We start from the raw sequence: 17,002 nt of genomic DNA on the forward strand, positions 1-17,002 counted from the left end.
CATGTGGACAGTAAAAAATATTTTGAATGCTAAATAATTAAATTAAAAGCATTTAGTGTCAGATAATACATTATTATAAACACAACAAAATGGAAAGACTGCAGTTCCCTTATTATAAACAAGTGCTTGCATTGTTGTGTTGCCCCCTGTAGATTTGGAGGTTGTGTGACTTCTACATGTAATTTCCTTTTATGCTCCCCCAGCTTCCTCTTCCGGAGGAGATCCACTGGACCCCAGGTGACAGTAAACTACACGACATGTCAGCAGAGGAGGTAGCCAATCAGCTGGTGGTGTTCGACTGGGAGCTCTTCAGCTGTGTCCACGAGGTCGGTGAAGCTGTGTTGTATAGACTTTGGTCGGGCAGAGAGTAAACAACACAGTCATTCATTTTATTTCAACTAATTACTTCGGATTTGATGGTGTTTGATGAGCAGCTGAGTCAGAGTTTACAGCTGTGTTTGTCGTTGTGGTTGTGTGCAGGTGGAGTTTGTGTGTTACGTGTTTCATGGAGAGCAGTCCCGCTGGCGCCCCCTTAACCTGGAGCTGGTACTGCAGCGCTGCAGCGAAGTGCAGCACTGGGTCGCCACGGAGATCCTGCAGTGCCAGTCGCTGCCGAAGAGGATCCAGCTGCTCCGCAAGTTTATCAAGATCGCAGCACTGTGAGTCCAAACACATCTAAATCGGATCATATCTCAAATTTAAAGAAATTAGAAGACACAGGAGAGGAGAGTGTGGTAGTGACACTCATCAGTCGATGTATATTATATTTTCCAGCAGGGATGTTTTGGAGCTTGTTCAGCTTTAAATAATATATATTGTCAGGCAAATCAAGACTTTGAAGCCTTTATGTATTAGTGTGCGTGTATTTAAGAATTAAAATCATCATTAAAGGTACGAACAGAAATTATTATATTTATACATAATAATATAAGACCAAGAATATGTGATTACTTAGTCAAATTAGCTTGTGCTTAATACAGACTCACTGTACTAAAAATACTATATTTCTATTAATTACAAAACAAGACACGTCTAATTCCACAGATTTGTAACTTGTTAATAATTCTGAGAGAAGAATTTTTTGTTTACATGGAAACAAACTATCGATGTCGGGGTCAGTATAGCACAGAGGAGTTAAATAGACAGATGAGATCATAATGGTTGTTAATTAAACCTGAAAGTAATAATGCAGCCTGAGAGAAAGAAGGAAGTTCTTTTCTCTGAATGAAATTGTAAAAGTCACCTTTAAAGTCTTTCCTGTGACGGAGACGTTTAACTCTGTGTTTCAGCTGTAAGCAGCAGCAGGACCTGCTGTCGTTCCTCGCTGTGGTTCTGGGTCTGGATAACCCGGCCGTCAACAGACTGCGACTCACCTGGGAGGTACGACATGTTGAAATCAAACAGAATAAAAACTGTCCGCGCTGAAACGTTCGTCCTGAGTGAGGCTGCATTTGTTTTACTTTGGTACCGAGCTGCAGGCAACAAATACTAAACAGTGCTTAACATTATATACGATTATAGCAGCACCAGGAATAGAAATTGTTGGAAATACTAACAATATATATGCTTCTCTTTTTGTTTTTGTTGTTCTCATTAGTAACCATGTCAGCCTTAGACCTAGTGCTCTCAGATTATTTCAATAATGAATTAAATGATATGTGTTCAGGGTCTGCCGGGGAAATTCAGGAAGCAGTTCCAGCAGTTTGAAGGGGTTGCGGTGAGTAAAACTCGCTTTTAAATTTATTTTCAAACCATAGCAGTCAGGTTTGTAACAATGAAGGCGTTCTCGTCTCATAGGACCCATCCAGGAACCACAAATCCTACAGGGATCTGATCACAAGCCTGAGACCTCCATTGATCCCCTTCACACCTCTGCTGCTCAAAGGTGAGGCTCACCTGAGCATGTTTAGTTTAGCTATGTCTACCATCGTTTTAGCTATACATACAGTACCATGATATTCTTGGGAAATGGAAGCAACACTAAACCTAAAAATGTGTCTTTGATGTCTGTGTGTTCAGAATTTTAAGGCTGAGTTTAGTTCCTGAATAAATTAGTTAGCGAAAAGTTAGCCTACAGGCTAGTTGCCGTGTTTTTCTGCTTGAAGAAGAAGGCGTCATTATTGCTGGATCGCTTCATCATTGGATCGTTTAAAAATCCTCTGAGACTCTTGAGAACCTCCAGCTGTGGAGCAGATGTGAGGCTGCTGCAGAAATGTTAGCTCCACCCTGCTAATTAGCACTTCTGGCTAATCAGCTCCATGATAATGTTAACCTGACACACACACACACACACACACACACACCCTCTCTTCAAAGACCCTCCTCTTAATCACTGGTGTTGATTTCTTCTTCGCTTCTTTTATCTCGTCTTCAGCTGCACTCATTAAACCCAGAAGGCTCGTTCTTCCTTCTCTGTGAGGTCCTGAACCCGGTTTTACCCCGATCCTATAACTGGTATTCACAAATAAAGGCACAGACGCAGCATGAGAGATGTATATAATATAATAACGAGTAAAAGTAGAGGAAAGATGTGAGAGCTCTGTCTCCATAGTAACACAGCCAGAGAAAGGAGGATGGATGGATGGATGGATGGATGGATGGATGGATGGATGGATGGATGGATGGATGGAAGTGAAACCGAAGGCCAAAAAGATGTTTTCATAATGTTTCCTGTGGCGCCCCCTGGTGGTGGTCTCCGTTTCAGAGGGAATTGTAGTTTTTACACCCGTCACATGTGTAGTTGCGACACATCATTGAACTTGTGTGTCGTGTCTCCCCGACAGACCTGACGTTTCTTCATGAGAGCTGCAAGACGTTTCACGGCGAACTCGTCAACTTTGAGAAGATGGTGAGTTCAAGTTCAGTTCGTGAACATCGTCTGAAAGCTTTACACGCACGCAAAACTGTTCCACACGTCTCCTGACCGTGTCGGTCCCTTCTTCTGTGTTTCCTCCTTGCAGCACAAAGTCGCCGAGATGGTGAGGATCATCAGACGATACAGGAGCAGTCAACTAGGTAACGCACGCGCAGAGCAGAGCCTGTTGTGGTTTTAGACCTGCTGTGACATTTGACCTCGTTCTGAATGAGCTTTTTTGTTTTCTTTCTGCTTTCTGGTAGCCATGGATACGGAGACGTCCCCCTCCCACCTGCAGACGAAGGCCTACGTCCGCCAGTTGCAGGTGATCGACAACCAAAACTTACTGTTCGACATGTCCTGCAAACTGGAGCCCAAAGACACATAGAGGGATGGACGATAGGCGGGAGGAAGAAGAGGACCAGCGGACCTTCAAACCTCCTCTTCCTCCTGAAACAACAAGAGAAAAAAAACAACCATTTATTTTAGTTAAGGTTCAACAGACTGGACTCAAAACCTCAAAACCCAGACAGGTGACTTCTTTGTGATCCAACCTGTCTGAGGTTAAACCTAAATACTCCAAGTTATCTTTAAGGCCTAAATACTGACAAACTGTTGTCGTTTCTCTGCTGCTACAATCGCTGCGTTTGACAAGGTCTGCAGTGCAGATCAGGATTTAAATAGAAAACAAGCGCAAATGGCGACTTACAACCTTCATCAGTCTTCGGGTTCCTAACACACAGCCAGAGTCAGAATACGTCACATTTTAATTTCTTTACAGCAGCTGAGGATGAGGCAGGAAATAGGAACTATTTAAAACTACTCCCAAGACAACAATAGTAATAATAGTAATAATATTAATCACTCACTCCACTACGGGTTCAGAGGACATATAAAGGCAAACAATAAATACCTCATTATTAAAATAAATAAATGTATATGAATAACTATCTTGCCGTAACTACCATTTAGAGCAAATACATGTTCTGTTAAATACCTACATTCGTTTATATATGTACAAAATAAAATTAAAGCTGAATTCATTTCTCTTACTCCTCTGCATTTAAAGTCTAAACTGCTATTGCTGTGTGTTAGGAACCGCTGATAAGTCTGAAAACACTCGAAAGCAGCTCGGCGTCCGACCTCTGACTAGACAGAGCCCGTCGGACCTCCAGCCTCTTCTTCTGCTTCCTCACTTTCTGCACTTTTTCCTTTTTTTTCCCGCCTCCTGCGGCGGTCGGCCAATCAGAGTCCAGACAATCTCACACCTGTGCGACACCTGCGGACAGTGCAACCCTCCCTCCTGGTGACTTTCACTCAGCTTCCTTCAGGTTGAGCCGGCAGATATATCTGTGCCGGTTTAGTCCTCAGAGATCTCGTGAAGTCTTTGATTAAACGGCGCCGTCTGTACTGGAGACTCATCGATCATAATTCAGTCCATACATATCTCCAGCAGCAATCAATTACGTGATCAGAGAATTGGAAACATTTAATTTGCTTCCTTCACTGGTCACTATTGGTTTATGTCATTTTATGGACTGAACACTCAATCAGTTTACACTAATGATAATAATAATAACAGCTGCTGCTCCGACTGTATTCATACAGTATTATTACAGCAGTGTTGTTCCTGCAGCGGCCTGCAGGGGGCAGGATTAGCTGAAAGGAAAAGCCTTTGACTGCCAGTGAAAACAATAAGCAGCTGAAGATGCACATGGAACTGGTTGGACAAACAGAACAACCTACCAGTGAACCCCCCCAGCAGCTGTCAGACTGACAGGATCGAACACTAACCTCTGAACGAGTTCCTGCAGACGAGGACACTTTTCATCTTTCGAAGACTTGAGGATGCAGAGGGGATTCTTTTCAGACAACCCACCACTTCCAGCTTTCGAATTCAAACCACCAGCTGGCTTGATAACCAGAGAGCTGCTGGACTGGTTTACAGAAACGTCTCAGTGAGGAGGGAAAGAGCCATCCAGCTACTACAGTGAGGAGCTGAAAACATACGATGAGGACAGTAGCACTCGAGCTACAAACTGCTGCTACTCCCAGATGGTTTAAATCTCCGCAGCTGCGGAAACGAAATAAACGAATCAGTCAGGAGACTTGAAGCAGTTTTCCTGCTGGTGGATCCAGAATTTTAAAACTCTCAGACGAGTTTTCATCTATTTTTCCTTGGGAGAACACTTTTACATGAATTAAAGGACACAGACGACCTCATGGACCTGAACGTGTCTTTGACCTCTGATCTGTTCGGCTTTCCTCTGAGGTTTAATGTGGGTGCGACGATGCATTCACTGACCGATCTACGAGGAGCTCTTAAGATGTTTTCATGGACACGGGATTGGACAGTCTATATGCTGATGAGAGTAGAAGCTGGGTTTTCTACCAAACGATCTCTCAGTCTGAGGACGATTTTGTTTCCTGAACATTGAACGTCTCACGGTGTTTAAGGATCCAACCAGAGGGTCGGAAAACTCACGCTCACTTTAAAGGACCTGATGGCTCTTTTTTTTGTTTGTTTGTTTTGTTTTACCTGGTTTATTAAAAACTCTTATGTTGGAGTAAAAATAATGTATTAAAAATGCCTGTATGGTCCTTTTAAGTTTAAATTATTGATGATGATCAGAAGCCGATCACACTGATGACATCACAGCCAGTCAGCTGTTTGTTGGATGACATCACGCGCGACCCAACCTTCTTTTCTCAGTTTGGATCTAACTGCTGTCACACCTGAAGGACCAATCAGCTTTAAGGAAGGGCCCGCCACCCCCAACACAGCTGCCCTCCTATTGGTCGGCTTGCGGGTCGAGGTCCGAGGCAATAACAGGAGGAAGAGAAGCTGATTGGTCGACTTCTCACGTCAACGAAGCACTTTTGCCAAACCTCAGGGCTCAGAGACACTGAGAGGTTTTGTTTACTATTTCTTCTTTCAGTATAGTTCAGTTCAGTTGTGTTTTGGATCGATTGGTTCTGTGTTTGTACAGCTGATCCGTCATATTTACTGTAACTATAGAAATCTACAGAGTTGTTGTTTTTTTAAAAATTTTTTTGCTATGACCTCCACCAGGTCTGAGGCCGGACCCTCAGTCTGAAGTCATTTTGTTCCCCTGGGGGCCACGTGGTGAAACTGGTTCTTCAGAAAAGCCTTTATGCATTAGATTAAATGAAAGATTCACTTTGAATAATTACATTATTTTAAAGATTTGCTTCTAATCATGAACCCTGCAGGCCTACATAGACAAAAAACTGTTTCTGAATAATTAAAGGCCTGACAGAAAAGACAGAAAATAGGGCAAAATGACTCAAGACTGAGGTTTTGATTTGTTTTGTTTGGGGTTTTATTTTTTTTTTTTTGAGTGCACTGAAGAGTTTCACTCCAACATGTAAAATATATATTTTTTTCTGCTCCTTTTCAATCACTGGGAAAAAAAAAGACTTCTGTTTACAAGATGTTGTCATGTCCCGAAAAATATACAGACATAAGCTATGTTTTTAAAGTGTAAGTTTCTGATAATAGTCAAAATATCTTGAGATAATGCTGAAGTTTTACAAAGCTCCATTCAGTTTTTTTGTTTGTTTTTGTGTGATTGGATCGAAGCTCTTCAGTCTGCGAAGAGTCTCAGAAAAGCTGTAAATGGTCTGAAACATGTCATCTGGTCTCGGCTCTGGTGGCTCTGGTGAGACTTCATCTCCATCTGTACCATAACATCCTGTTTGTTAAAGCCCGGCCAGAAACAACGTGTCACACACTTCAACATGTCCAACATGATCCAGCTCAGTTATCTGGATTCAGTCTTGTGACTCCTCACTAGACAAATTTACAATAATTTGTGTTTTTGAACAACTTAAGAGTGAGTTTTTTTTTTTGTTGTTGTTTTTATTCTGGACGGGTCAGAACCTTCAAAACCTTCATCTTCTCCGTTTCGACAAAACCTTTGGAAGTAAATTTTCAAAAAAAAAAAAAAAAACACAAACCTGAACGTCCCTGAAAACAAAGGCCAGATTTTAAGTTTGGACTCCATAAGTTCTTTTCAAAATTTCTAAATGCTTCATTCTTGAGTTCAAACTTCTAAGAACTCAGAGGTTTGGTCAAAGCTCTTAACAAAATGTTAACGTTAACTCAAGATCATTAAGAGTTCAGAACAAGTCTGAATTTCCAGGAACAGAAATCAAAGTTTCCACTTCCCACAAAATCCCATCAAACTCCCAAAAACACAAAAACCAATGAGATCACACAAAGTTTGTTGAAACACCTGCTCCTGATCTGTGTCGGACGGTAACGTGAGCTCATGCTAAGAGTTCAGGATCGGAAGTAAAGGTTTTGTCAAGGCGGAGACGGCGGCGGCGGTCTACTCGGGTATAAAGTGTGAACCCAGTGAAGATTACTCGTAGATCATCTCTAGTCTAACGGTGGCTCTCTCAGGACCACTTCCTGGGTGTTGGGCGCTGTGTTATGGGTCTGGCTGTAGTTGTGGTCAGAAGCAGAGCTCTCTCATCTCCACCTAAACAGTTTCAGTCCCCGCTGACGCTTCTAAACCTCAGGCCTGAAGCAGACCTTCAGCTTTTGTGGCTCAGTCTCAGCTTCTGCCTGACGTTCTGCTGGATCCATAACTCTGGGAGACGGGCGGCCTCTTGGGTCAAGGCCGTCCGCCGCATCGCCCGTCTGAAAACACTGAAAAGTTGTGTACATACTGCAACCCTGTAAATAGGCAAATACTAACGGAGACTCTATTTTATGTATGAGAGGGAGAGAGCGGCGCTAACTCAAGGAGAAACATTTGATTTGGTGTTTTTATTTGTGAAAGTGACAGAACGCGAACGAGAGGATGAGTTTATGAATTGTACAGTTAAATCTCTTTAAGTTTATTGGTTCTGTTTTCTATCTGAAGCTTGGGGTTCTTTATGTTCAGTTTTTTCTTTTGTACAGAAGTGGTTGTTTACATCGATAAAATCCTTATTTCTGTGAACGTCAGACAGATGACGTGTTCGGAGCAGTCGGGTCTGAAGGGGGCGGGGCCTGCGTAATTGGCGCGTATCACAAAATACTCAAAATATTAGAATAAAATATAGATGTTTGACACTACGTGTGGAGAATCAGTCACAAAGTAAGGGAAAGAAAATAAGACATTTAAAAATTAGTATAATAAATGATAAAAAAATTGACTTTTTTTCAGATAAAATTTGACTTTTTTTTCCAGATAAAATTACTTAATTTAAAAATGTTGTAGTGAAGTAAAGTCACTGTATTAATATTCATTGGTGAGAAAAAAGTGAATTTTTCAGTGCAATAATTGGCTGTAGATTTAAATAAATTATTATTATTTTTTTAAATAAAGTTTTAGGATTAAAAGGAAAACCTAATTCAAAGAACCTTTGTAAAATTATCCTTTTATTTAAGAAAACTTAAAAGATCCTCTAGACATTTAGAATCTTTAAAGGCTTAAAATGTTGCTGATGGAAAGTTATCGATTACACTGAATCAGAATTGCTCGATCCCGCCTCCTGCAGACTGTTGCTCCCTCTGCTGTCACACTACACACACTGAAATAAAACCTCTGGACAACAGCACGGCTTCCTGCCTCACTTCTTGTTTGAGTTTATCTGCAGCATAAACACGACAGTTTCCTAGAAAATGTTGACAACTCATCCTGCACTCAGGGGCGTGTACTGATTTTTTTTGTGTCCAGTGAAATGCTGCCCATCCCTCTGGGTAACGTAAGACATTATTCCAGAAACGATTGCCATCTCCTTCCTCAGTTTCCTTAATTTATGTCTTCAGTTTGTAGAGAAGTCATCGACAACAGAGAAGCTGCTACCTCCCAGTTGGTCCATGGTGGTGGCTGAAGCCTACACAGGTGAATAAAGCTGACTAATCTGAACCCACCAGGCCACTCAACTAGTGACTACAACAGAAAAACACTCCCACAGCTTAGCTAGCATAGCATAGCATTTTGGGCCTTGGTCATGCAAAGATAATGCAGCTTGAGAATGAAAAGCTCTGCCTAATAAACAAGCCATATGAGTTCCTGTTTTGTAAGTCCTCCCTTCTGATTGGCTGTTTACTTTTTACAGAATTATTCCTTCTTGATAGAACAACATTGATCAGAACATGAAGGAGCTTGAATCTGAGTCTGAAACACCTGAAGCTGTTTGTGGCAACCCTAATGAATATTAGTGATGTGTCCAGACATGCTTGCATGTCCTGCTAATGCTACTCAAAGTTAGCCATGTTAGCACAAACATTAGCTGTTGTTAGACTAGCTACAGTCCCCAGTCTGACGAGTTGAAAACTGAAATCTCGATCTAGCCACCCTGTTAAGACAGTTGTTTTTTTGCTTGATGAGTGTAGCCTTTCAGTAAAACACCAACACACTGAACTGCAGGTACACACAATCTATTTTTGTTTTTCTATTCACCACTCTGAATATGTAACAGTTTGCTATCATGGTAGCACAAGTGGTTTCCTGACAGCACAGTTATTATTGGCACCGACCCTGGGGGCTTTTGTTGCTGTGGAATATCTTCAAATAATTTAAAATAGTTTGTAACGATTAGAACTACTAAGGTTTAACTCCTTGTAAAACTAGAGAGGGGGCGTCCTATATCTGCCAGGAGGTGGCAGCAGATAACACATTTAACAACTTGGCCCTGCTCTGGTTGACAACTAGTCAACATTGACATTGTTTTTGTTGATTCTCCTAACGTGATTTTGGGTCATATAATATTCTATTGGAAATGCACATTGTTCATTAAATATGAACTTTGTAAAGAAACAACTAACGTGGTCCTACCCAGATGGCTAGATCAACATTTCAGGTTTCAAGTAGTGCAACCCCGACTACTGTGGCCAGACTAAAAGGCTTGTGCTAATTGCTTATTAACTTTGATCTACATCAGCGGGTCATAAAAGTATGCCCTAGCGCATCATCAATACGCCTCTGCATACAACCATATTCGAGGCTGTGAACTCACAATCATCACAACCAGATAAACAAGGGGCATAGCACTGGCATGGGAGGATGGTGGGGGGGGAGGGTGGGTTTATGCCTGGCACCGTGGTCACTATGCCTGGCAGAGCCTCGGTGTGGCACGCCAAATATGGAACTGCATACAATATGCCGCTTTTCTATTTCATTTCAGCTCTACTGTGATTTTGCTGCTAGAATGGACAGGACAATCATGTGGAGGGGGGAGGGGGGATCTCTTCTTTGAGCTGATTCGTAGGTTTATGGTTTAAAAGTCTGACAGGACTCTGACTACAGTAACATGAGGAGAATGCAATTAAAGGAACGCTCAACATTGTTCACTCAGCTGGTTCTGCGGGTCCCATGTGTTAGGGGGTGTGGGTTTTAATTTCATCTGATAGGATAGGATAGGGTCTGACTCCTGGGAGGATGGTTTTCCATCCCTGAATAGGAAAAGGTTTATATTTAGGGTCAAATATGGGGGAAGGGTGAAGGATGGAGCTCCCTCAGATCTTATATAATACATCACACCTGCTATTTAAAGTCTGATCTGTTTATTAAGCTACAACTGAATTCATGACAACATTAAAACAGAAAATATTTGAGGCATAGAAAAAAATAAATGATAAATAAAATAATGATTAAAATAACATAATTTTATTTAATTTTATTTATTTATTTTATTATTTATGTATTTATTAAAGACATTAAAGTGTAAAAAAATTCTGGACAAATGTATACCAACTGATCTGTGACATGATTTGTCCTCCCCTGAACTGTCACACACTCACTACAAGTCCCAGAATACACTGCTGTAGGAACCAGCCAATCAGAGCACTTTTAACCGATTGAAGTTACTGGTTACTCTGTGTTAGACTCACTGGATTCATTTATTCATTTCAGTTTTCTGTGTTTACGATCAATACAGTAACTCTGACCTGCTCTGGACGGAGTCTCTATGGCAACAAAGACCAAATGCTCATGGGAAGTGTAGTATTTAGCCATTTAGAGTTTTCCTATTTTCAACTTCCCACTAGTCTCTCAGAACTGAAGAAGATACTCGTACGAGTGGCGAAACATCTTCAAGAAATTCCAGTTGCATTTATTCAGTGTCTTTTTGGATTTAGCCGTTCAAGCAACAGTTTTTAAAAAGTTTTGAGATTTTTTTAAATGAATGACACTTCAAAAAAAAATTATAACTCAAAAAGTTCATTATGTTTTTAGCCAATAAACTGACTGACCCTGAACACACACACACACAGACATATACAGATCTCTTAATGACATACACAGATTTGACCTCTCAAAACGCACAGACATGGTTTGCCCCCTCTGCCCCGCCCCTTTTCTCGCCCACAGTGAAACCCTTTAAATAGAGGTACCCTCCGGGTCTTCGGCCTTGGTGATCGCATCCCCGGCGCTGGCAGACCCTCTTCACAAGTTCTCCTCAAATCCCGAAACCAAGGTAAATATATATCCCTGTGTAACTGACTGTTCAGTGACTTCAACTAGTACCACATGTGTGTTGTATGCACTTGCACTGCAGTGATGAGTAACTGAAGATGTTTGTCGTTGTGAGCCGAAGATTTACAATTTAGATTTATAATTTGAACAAAGCACAAGCTTGCACATAAAGTTTAAACCCAATGTGCTCACACTGTCTTTCTAAATACTGATTTGATAGTTTTAATTTGTACTGCAAGGTCTATACATTGGTCGTCTTGCAGCACATGTGCTCAGTCAGACATACTTTAGATAATAAACTTGTGTGCAGAGATATTTTCAGTTAAGTAAGAAAAAAAAAAAAAAAAAAAAAAAAAAAATCAGTTTTTAATGATTTCTAAACCTGATTTAAACCCAAAGTCGTTTGGAATACATAAAAAATTCAACCACTTGAAATAGTTGAGTTGAAGTTACAGGTGTGGAGTACTGAATGTCTGTCTTCTGACATGCAGCTGTTCCAGCGTCCTTCAGTCTGTGAATGAATGAGCTCGTTTGAAATGCGAGTTGCTGCCTGTTGGTTTGTCCCAGCTGTTCTCTTCCTGCTTCTTATTTTTTGATAGGAGCAAAAACTGCTGAACAAGAGGAGACTTAACTATTAAAATATAAATCAGTTAACTGACTTAAAAGTATTGATTGTATTCTCAGTTAAGTTTGTTTAATTTAAGTTTTTAAAATCCTGATGACTCACCCTGCACTCGGGGGCGTGTACTCAGCATCCAATGAAACACTTGTCTCCCTCATCTTGACTCTCTCAGCTCAAAACACATGCGGGTGGGGCTTACTCGGGCAATTAGAGCTGACCAATCACTGTGCCAATGTTTATAGGAACATAATCCTTCAGTTTTCTTTAAGATTTAAATGTGTGCATGTTTCAGAGGGATACATCAGCAGAACATAAACTCAAATCCATAAACTCAACCCAGACGCTGAAACATGAAGTTGTGCTGGCAGTGTCGGGTCTCTTTACACCCATCAGCCAAAATTCCTGCTTTCAGCTGCTATCGGTTTCACTCCAGCAGATTCCAGGACGCAGTAAAATTAGCAGCAGGCTGTCTGAAGCTTTGTCCAAACGTATGAGCAGGTGTCGGGTTCAGTTCCGTGCCAACGGAGGAAAAAAAATCTTGAGACAGTTCTGATTTCACATTCATATATTTAGTGCGTCTAATGAGGAGAAATTTAATATTGCCTCACGATAACGGATAACTGAGAAGTGACGAGGCGTCTTCCACATGAGACTGTAGTAGTAGACAGACAAGTCAGACAAATGTTGAGACACAAACGTTTCAGCTCACATGAAGTCTCCCTTTTCCAACTAGTTTTCTGACCAATTAGCTAAACCTTTCATCTTTAACATGACGGTTTAGTTTGACAAACAGCACTTAAAAGCAGAAGTTTAGGTAATGGTAAATGTTTAAAAGTAAAACTACTGAGGGCAACTGAGCAGTGATGGGACGTAGCCAGCAGGTGGCAGCACAGCCTCCTAACAGTACATGAACATGAATCACAAACATAGAACAAGAACCCATTTCTCTGACAGACTGTCACTTAAATTGGTGGAAACATGTGAAGACAACAAAAATATTACTGATTAAAATGATCTGTAACTTGATTTAGGGTTTGTGTGTGTGTGTGCGCGCACTATGATCACAAACTATTTCCTGCGTGTCTGCAGCCTACTCAGCAGACATGGAGCGTACCTTCATCGCTGTTAAGCCCGATGGCGTCCAGAGAGGACTGTGTGGCGAGATCATCAAGCGTTTTGAGCATAGAGGCTTCAGGCTGGTTGCTGCCAAATTCCTGCAGGTAACCACGGCGACGGTCGATGATACGCCCTCAATGCAGAAACACTGACCCCTACAGGCAGAGACGGGAACTACCACTGCTGCCTTATTCAATTACATGAGCGTAACTTTGTAGTTAGCTGTCAGTGATGTTAGTTGTTTCATTTCTAAAGCACAATTTCTATATAGTACAACTATTTAACTTTGTATGACAGTATTGTAAGCTGCTCAGCAGATTTAAAGTTTCAAAATATGTGTAGGTGCTGTTAATTCAGAGCACTGAGAAACTTGTTTTAAATGGAAACAAATCAGTTTCAATTTACTGATTGATCTGTGGCTAATTGTGTGTATTTGTGTCCAGGCCTCTGAGGACCACATGAAGAAGCACTACCTGGACCTGAAGGACATGCCTTTCTACGCTGGACTCTGCAAATACATGGCCTCTGGACCCATCCTCGCCATGGTAACACATATACACACACGTAAACATACACAGGCTCTCAGCTCATCTCTCACACCGCTGTCAGACACATATCTTTTTTATCTTTTTCCACTGCATCTGTCATCCGTCTCTGTCTCTTCACGCCCTCTTGTTTCACATCGCTGACTTCCAGCGTGACAAAGGAGACGACTCGCGTTAAAGCCTTTTCTGACAGAGGAGATTTACACCTCCATCAGTCAGACTTTATTTGAACTGTTGGCTGCAGTGAAGACAGGAGCCGCTTAAAAAAGAATTCTGCTTATGTCCGGTTACATAATAAAAATAAATAGAGGTCAAACATTTAACTGTACACAGCGATGTGCAAATGTTTTGACATGAGAATACCCTAATAGTGTCTAAGTATTTGTTATCAGTTAACTTTACAGTGTGTAGACAAAGTAGAGGAAGTTGTTTCTCATTAAGTCTAGTTTTGTACATGGCTCCAAACTTTTTTTTTTTTAATTGGGTTTGGATTAAATTAGTTTGATATATTTATTTTTACCAGTACATATATAAACTGCGTGTTGGTGATGAAACCTTTCCACAGTCCTTTATGTTGTAGTGACCACACAGGTGACAGGTGTGTTAATGTGTGTTTCAGGTGTGGGAGGGACAGAACATTGTGAAGCTGGCCAGGATGATGCTGGGTGAGACCAACCCCGCTGACTCCAAGCCCGGCAGCATCCGTGGAGACCTGTGCATCAACATCGGCAGGTGAGTGAACCATGACAGGGCAGGCTTTAAATTGAACCTGAATTGAACCTCAAGACAAGCTACAGAGGATCTGAAATGTCACGTGTCTTTAAACAGGTTTATTGAAAATTTGAATACTCTGTTTCCTCAGGAACATCATCCACGGCAGCGACACCCTGGAGAACGCCAAGACTGAGGTCAGCCTGTGGTTCAAGGATGAGGAATTCGTCAACTACACCTCTTGCGCTCAGAGCTGGCTGTACGAGTAAACTACAACCTCACTTCCCCCTGCAGTCAATCCTCCGACTTGGTCCTCACCATTCAACCCCCAACATGTAGCACTTATCAATAAAGTCTCATGTTAACAAAACTGTCTGTTTCTGTCACTCTCTGTTATTAGCCTTGCTAGCAGACGCAGGCTGACTTGGTTACCATGTAAGCACAGAAAAAGTGGCTAAACATACGTGGATCTGTCTGCTATTGAAAACAGTCCCCAAGCACACATTTGGTTAAAGTGCTAACATGCTATCATTAGCAACATATACATCTAGAAGGACTGGTATCAACCAGGTGGCAACCTCCAGGTGAGGTTGAGCAATGAAGTCCAAAAAAAATTGCCGTTCATCGAGTGGCCGATTGAGGCTGGTTCCAAAAGGGAGCGAATCCCCCATAGACCCCCGTGTTAAAAAGCCCAACTTCACAGCATTATTAAACATGTTTACAGGCTAGTACCAAAAAAAAACGGTGTTGGTCTCAATAGTTTATTTCATTACTCATTTCAACTGTATTGGGGGTGATTTTTTTCTAAGTTATTCATTAGTTTTTTATTATTAAGGTTCATAATTTTGCATTAATCAAGGATGTTCCCTCTGTGAGTGACTGGCGGTAGCTAACACGTAGCTGACAGTTGGGTGGGGGGGTCTCAACGTCCAGGCTGTTTTAGCTCCGCCCTAACATGACCCCTATGTCCATATTTGGAATATCCACGTATGGGCGGAGTAAAGCTCCTCCAACATGGCGACCGTTTACGGGTTTCATTTTCAAGCTTCAGAGTCCAGTGAGTGACGTTACTATGAGTTTGTCCGTAGTATCGACCAGACAGCTGGGCATATTATATCTGTGGAACCAAATGAAAAGTCAGCACATCACTTAAGAGATAAAAAAATAATAATATTAGCATGCTAACGTGATAATGTTTATATATAAAGTATAATATTTGCAGCTTCTGCCGTGTTAGATAACATTTGATATTTAGCAGTAAACACTGAATGAAATTTACAGTTGTTTAAATAGTTAATTCAAATATTGAACAATTAAATAAACTGATATTAGAATTAATCATTAGGTGGATAATCACCAAACTGTTGAAGAGTTGACCTATGATACACGCAGTTGTTAATATACTTCAAAGTATTCTGACACAAATTAAAATCAGTAATGGGAACATATCTAGTAGCAGCTAAGCTAATTAGCAACTACCATGCCAATACGCAAACTAGGACAAACAAGGTCAGCATGATGTCCACCAAACATTAGCATGTTAGCCTTCTGTGATCTGCTGACTTTTCTCTCCAACACATTTTAGTCCCCGACTCAGTTGTCAAAAATGAATAAGAAACTCTACAAATGAATCATTCAGAATTGACATCATTGAAAGTTGTTTGTCATGACAAAAATGCTGAACATTGTTCTGAGCTGATTCAGCAGTCTCCCGCTGAAGGGTCCTCTTTTTCACAAACTCAACTCCGGTAACTTCACCTATGTTGCTGTACATTTTGTCATTACCATTTAAATAATTTGACTGAAATTAGCTAATCAATTGCTAATAAGTATTCATTTCATCCCTAGACAGGACACCAATCAATCAGGTTGCAAATGACAACATGTTAGCATAAAACTGGTTCAATAAGTCCTAGCACTGATCGACCTTGTTTCAGCAATGGACTTCAGAGTCAGCTGCACTGACTTGATATAAATCTGATGTAGAATCTGATTAGACCGAGACATCAAAGGGACATCAAAGTGAGCAAGGGTCACAGTTGGGTTGATCTTGAGAGAGGCCGCATTTAGAAGGAGGTAAATGGACACGTTTCTGGCTGAATATCAGTAACGCAACGCTGGATGCTGACGATGAAAAAAGAGATGGTTACTCACCCATCAGCTGAATCCTACCCTCCTCAGCAGCTGAGCAGGCATCTGGTGAGCCCGTTGACCTCGGATCAACTGGATGGTGTCCAGAGGTCCAGGAGTTAAACCCATCCACTCTTCTGTCCTCCTTCTCTTCTTACAGGCGTCGGTAGCAGATACAGAAACAGAGCTACAACACTACCAGCTGACTCACAACTTACCATTATGCTGATGACGATCACACTCATCTTTTTAATTGCTCGGCTGCTCTCGGGCCTTTTTAGGCAAAGTCCACCACAATCCAGTCTCAGAATTATGTCCTTGATTCAGCTCTAAATGTTTTGTCATCTCTTATAAAAAGGCATTAAATATGTGACTCTTGAAAAGTCTTGGCCTCATACAGGCGCCAGATCCTGGACCCGATCCCTTACATAAGAACATAATAAAGTCCAAGATTTGCTTCAGCTTAAAAAGGAGGACTCTGTTTGATATTTAAGAACACAAACAACAGAAACTAAAGATATCAATAAGGAGACATTCAGTCGTAACAAGGCACTGAAATGAACCACAGAAATAATACGCTGTATGTATC

General features: G+C 41.2%; 2 protein-coding genes across 2 annotated transcripts in view; both read left to right on the plus strand.

Annotated features, from left to right (window-relative positions):
- Window positions 1-8,425, plus strand: part of rapgefl1 (Rap guanine nucleotide exchange factor (GEF)-like 1) — a 29,386-nt gene extending 20,961 nt beyond the window's left edge. Inside the window, exons 9-16 of the mRNA XM_047571532.1 lie at window positions 204-326; window positions 481-659; window positions 1,290-1,380; window positions 1,667-1,717; window positions 1,798-1,885; window positions 2,784-2,848; window positions 2,961-3,015; window positions 3,118-8,425. Coding sequence (XP_047427488.1) covers window positions 204-326; window positions 481-659; window positions 1,290-1,380; window positions 1,667-1,717; window positions 1,798-1,885; window positions 2,784-2,848; window positions 2,961-3,015; window positions 3,118-3,242 — 777 coding nt within the window. The 3' untranslated portion in view covers window positions 3,243-8,425. The remainder of the gene's footprint in view (window positions 1-203; window positions 327-480; window positions 660-1,289; window positions 1,381-1,666; window positions 1,718-1,797; window positions 1,886-2,783; window positions 2,849-2,960; window positions 3,016-3,117) is intronic.
- A 2,741-nt stretch (window positions 8,426-11,166) lies between these two features.
- On the plus strand, window positions 11,167-14,653 carry LOC124997669 (nucleoside diphosphate kinase A 2-like). The gene is made up of 5 exons (XM_047571563.1): window positions 11,167-11,290; window positions 13,001-13,131; window positions 13,471-13,572; window positions 14,192-14,304; window positions 14,435-14,653. The coding sequence occupies exons 2-5, from the start codon at window positions 13,015-13,017 to the stop codon at window positions 14,550-14,552; spliced, it is 450 nt and encodes a 149-aa protein (XP_047427519.1). The 5' UTR covers window positions 11,167-11,290; window positions 13,001-13,014; the 3' UTR covers window positions 14,553-14,653.
- The last annotated feature ends 2,349 nt before the right edge of the window (window positions 14,654-17,002 follow it).

Source organism: Mugil cephalus, chromosome 20 (assembly GCF_022458985.1).
Source record: "Mugil cephalus isolate CIBA_MC_2020 chromosome 20, CIBA_Mcephalus_1.1, whole genome shotgun sequence".
In the NCBI taxonomy this organism is placed as follows: Eukaryota; Metazoa; Chordata; class Actinopteri; order Mugiliformes; family Mugilidae; genus Mugil; species Mugil cephalus.

Bases quoted from the DNA above. Each gene is read 5' to 3' on its own strand.
- LOC124997669 (XM_047571563.1), top strand. From the start codon at position 13,015: ATGGAGCGTACCTTCATCGCTGTTAAGCCCGATGGCGTCCAGAGAGGA. The intron at 13,132-13,470 runs GTAACCACGGCG...ATTTGTGTCCAG, and splicing joins TTGCTGCCAAATTCCTGCAG to GCCTCTGAGGACCACATGAA. The intron at 13,573-14,191 runs GTAACACATATA...TGTGTGTTTCAG, and splicing joins CTGGACCCATCCTCGCCATG to GTGTGGGAGGGACAGAACAT.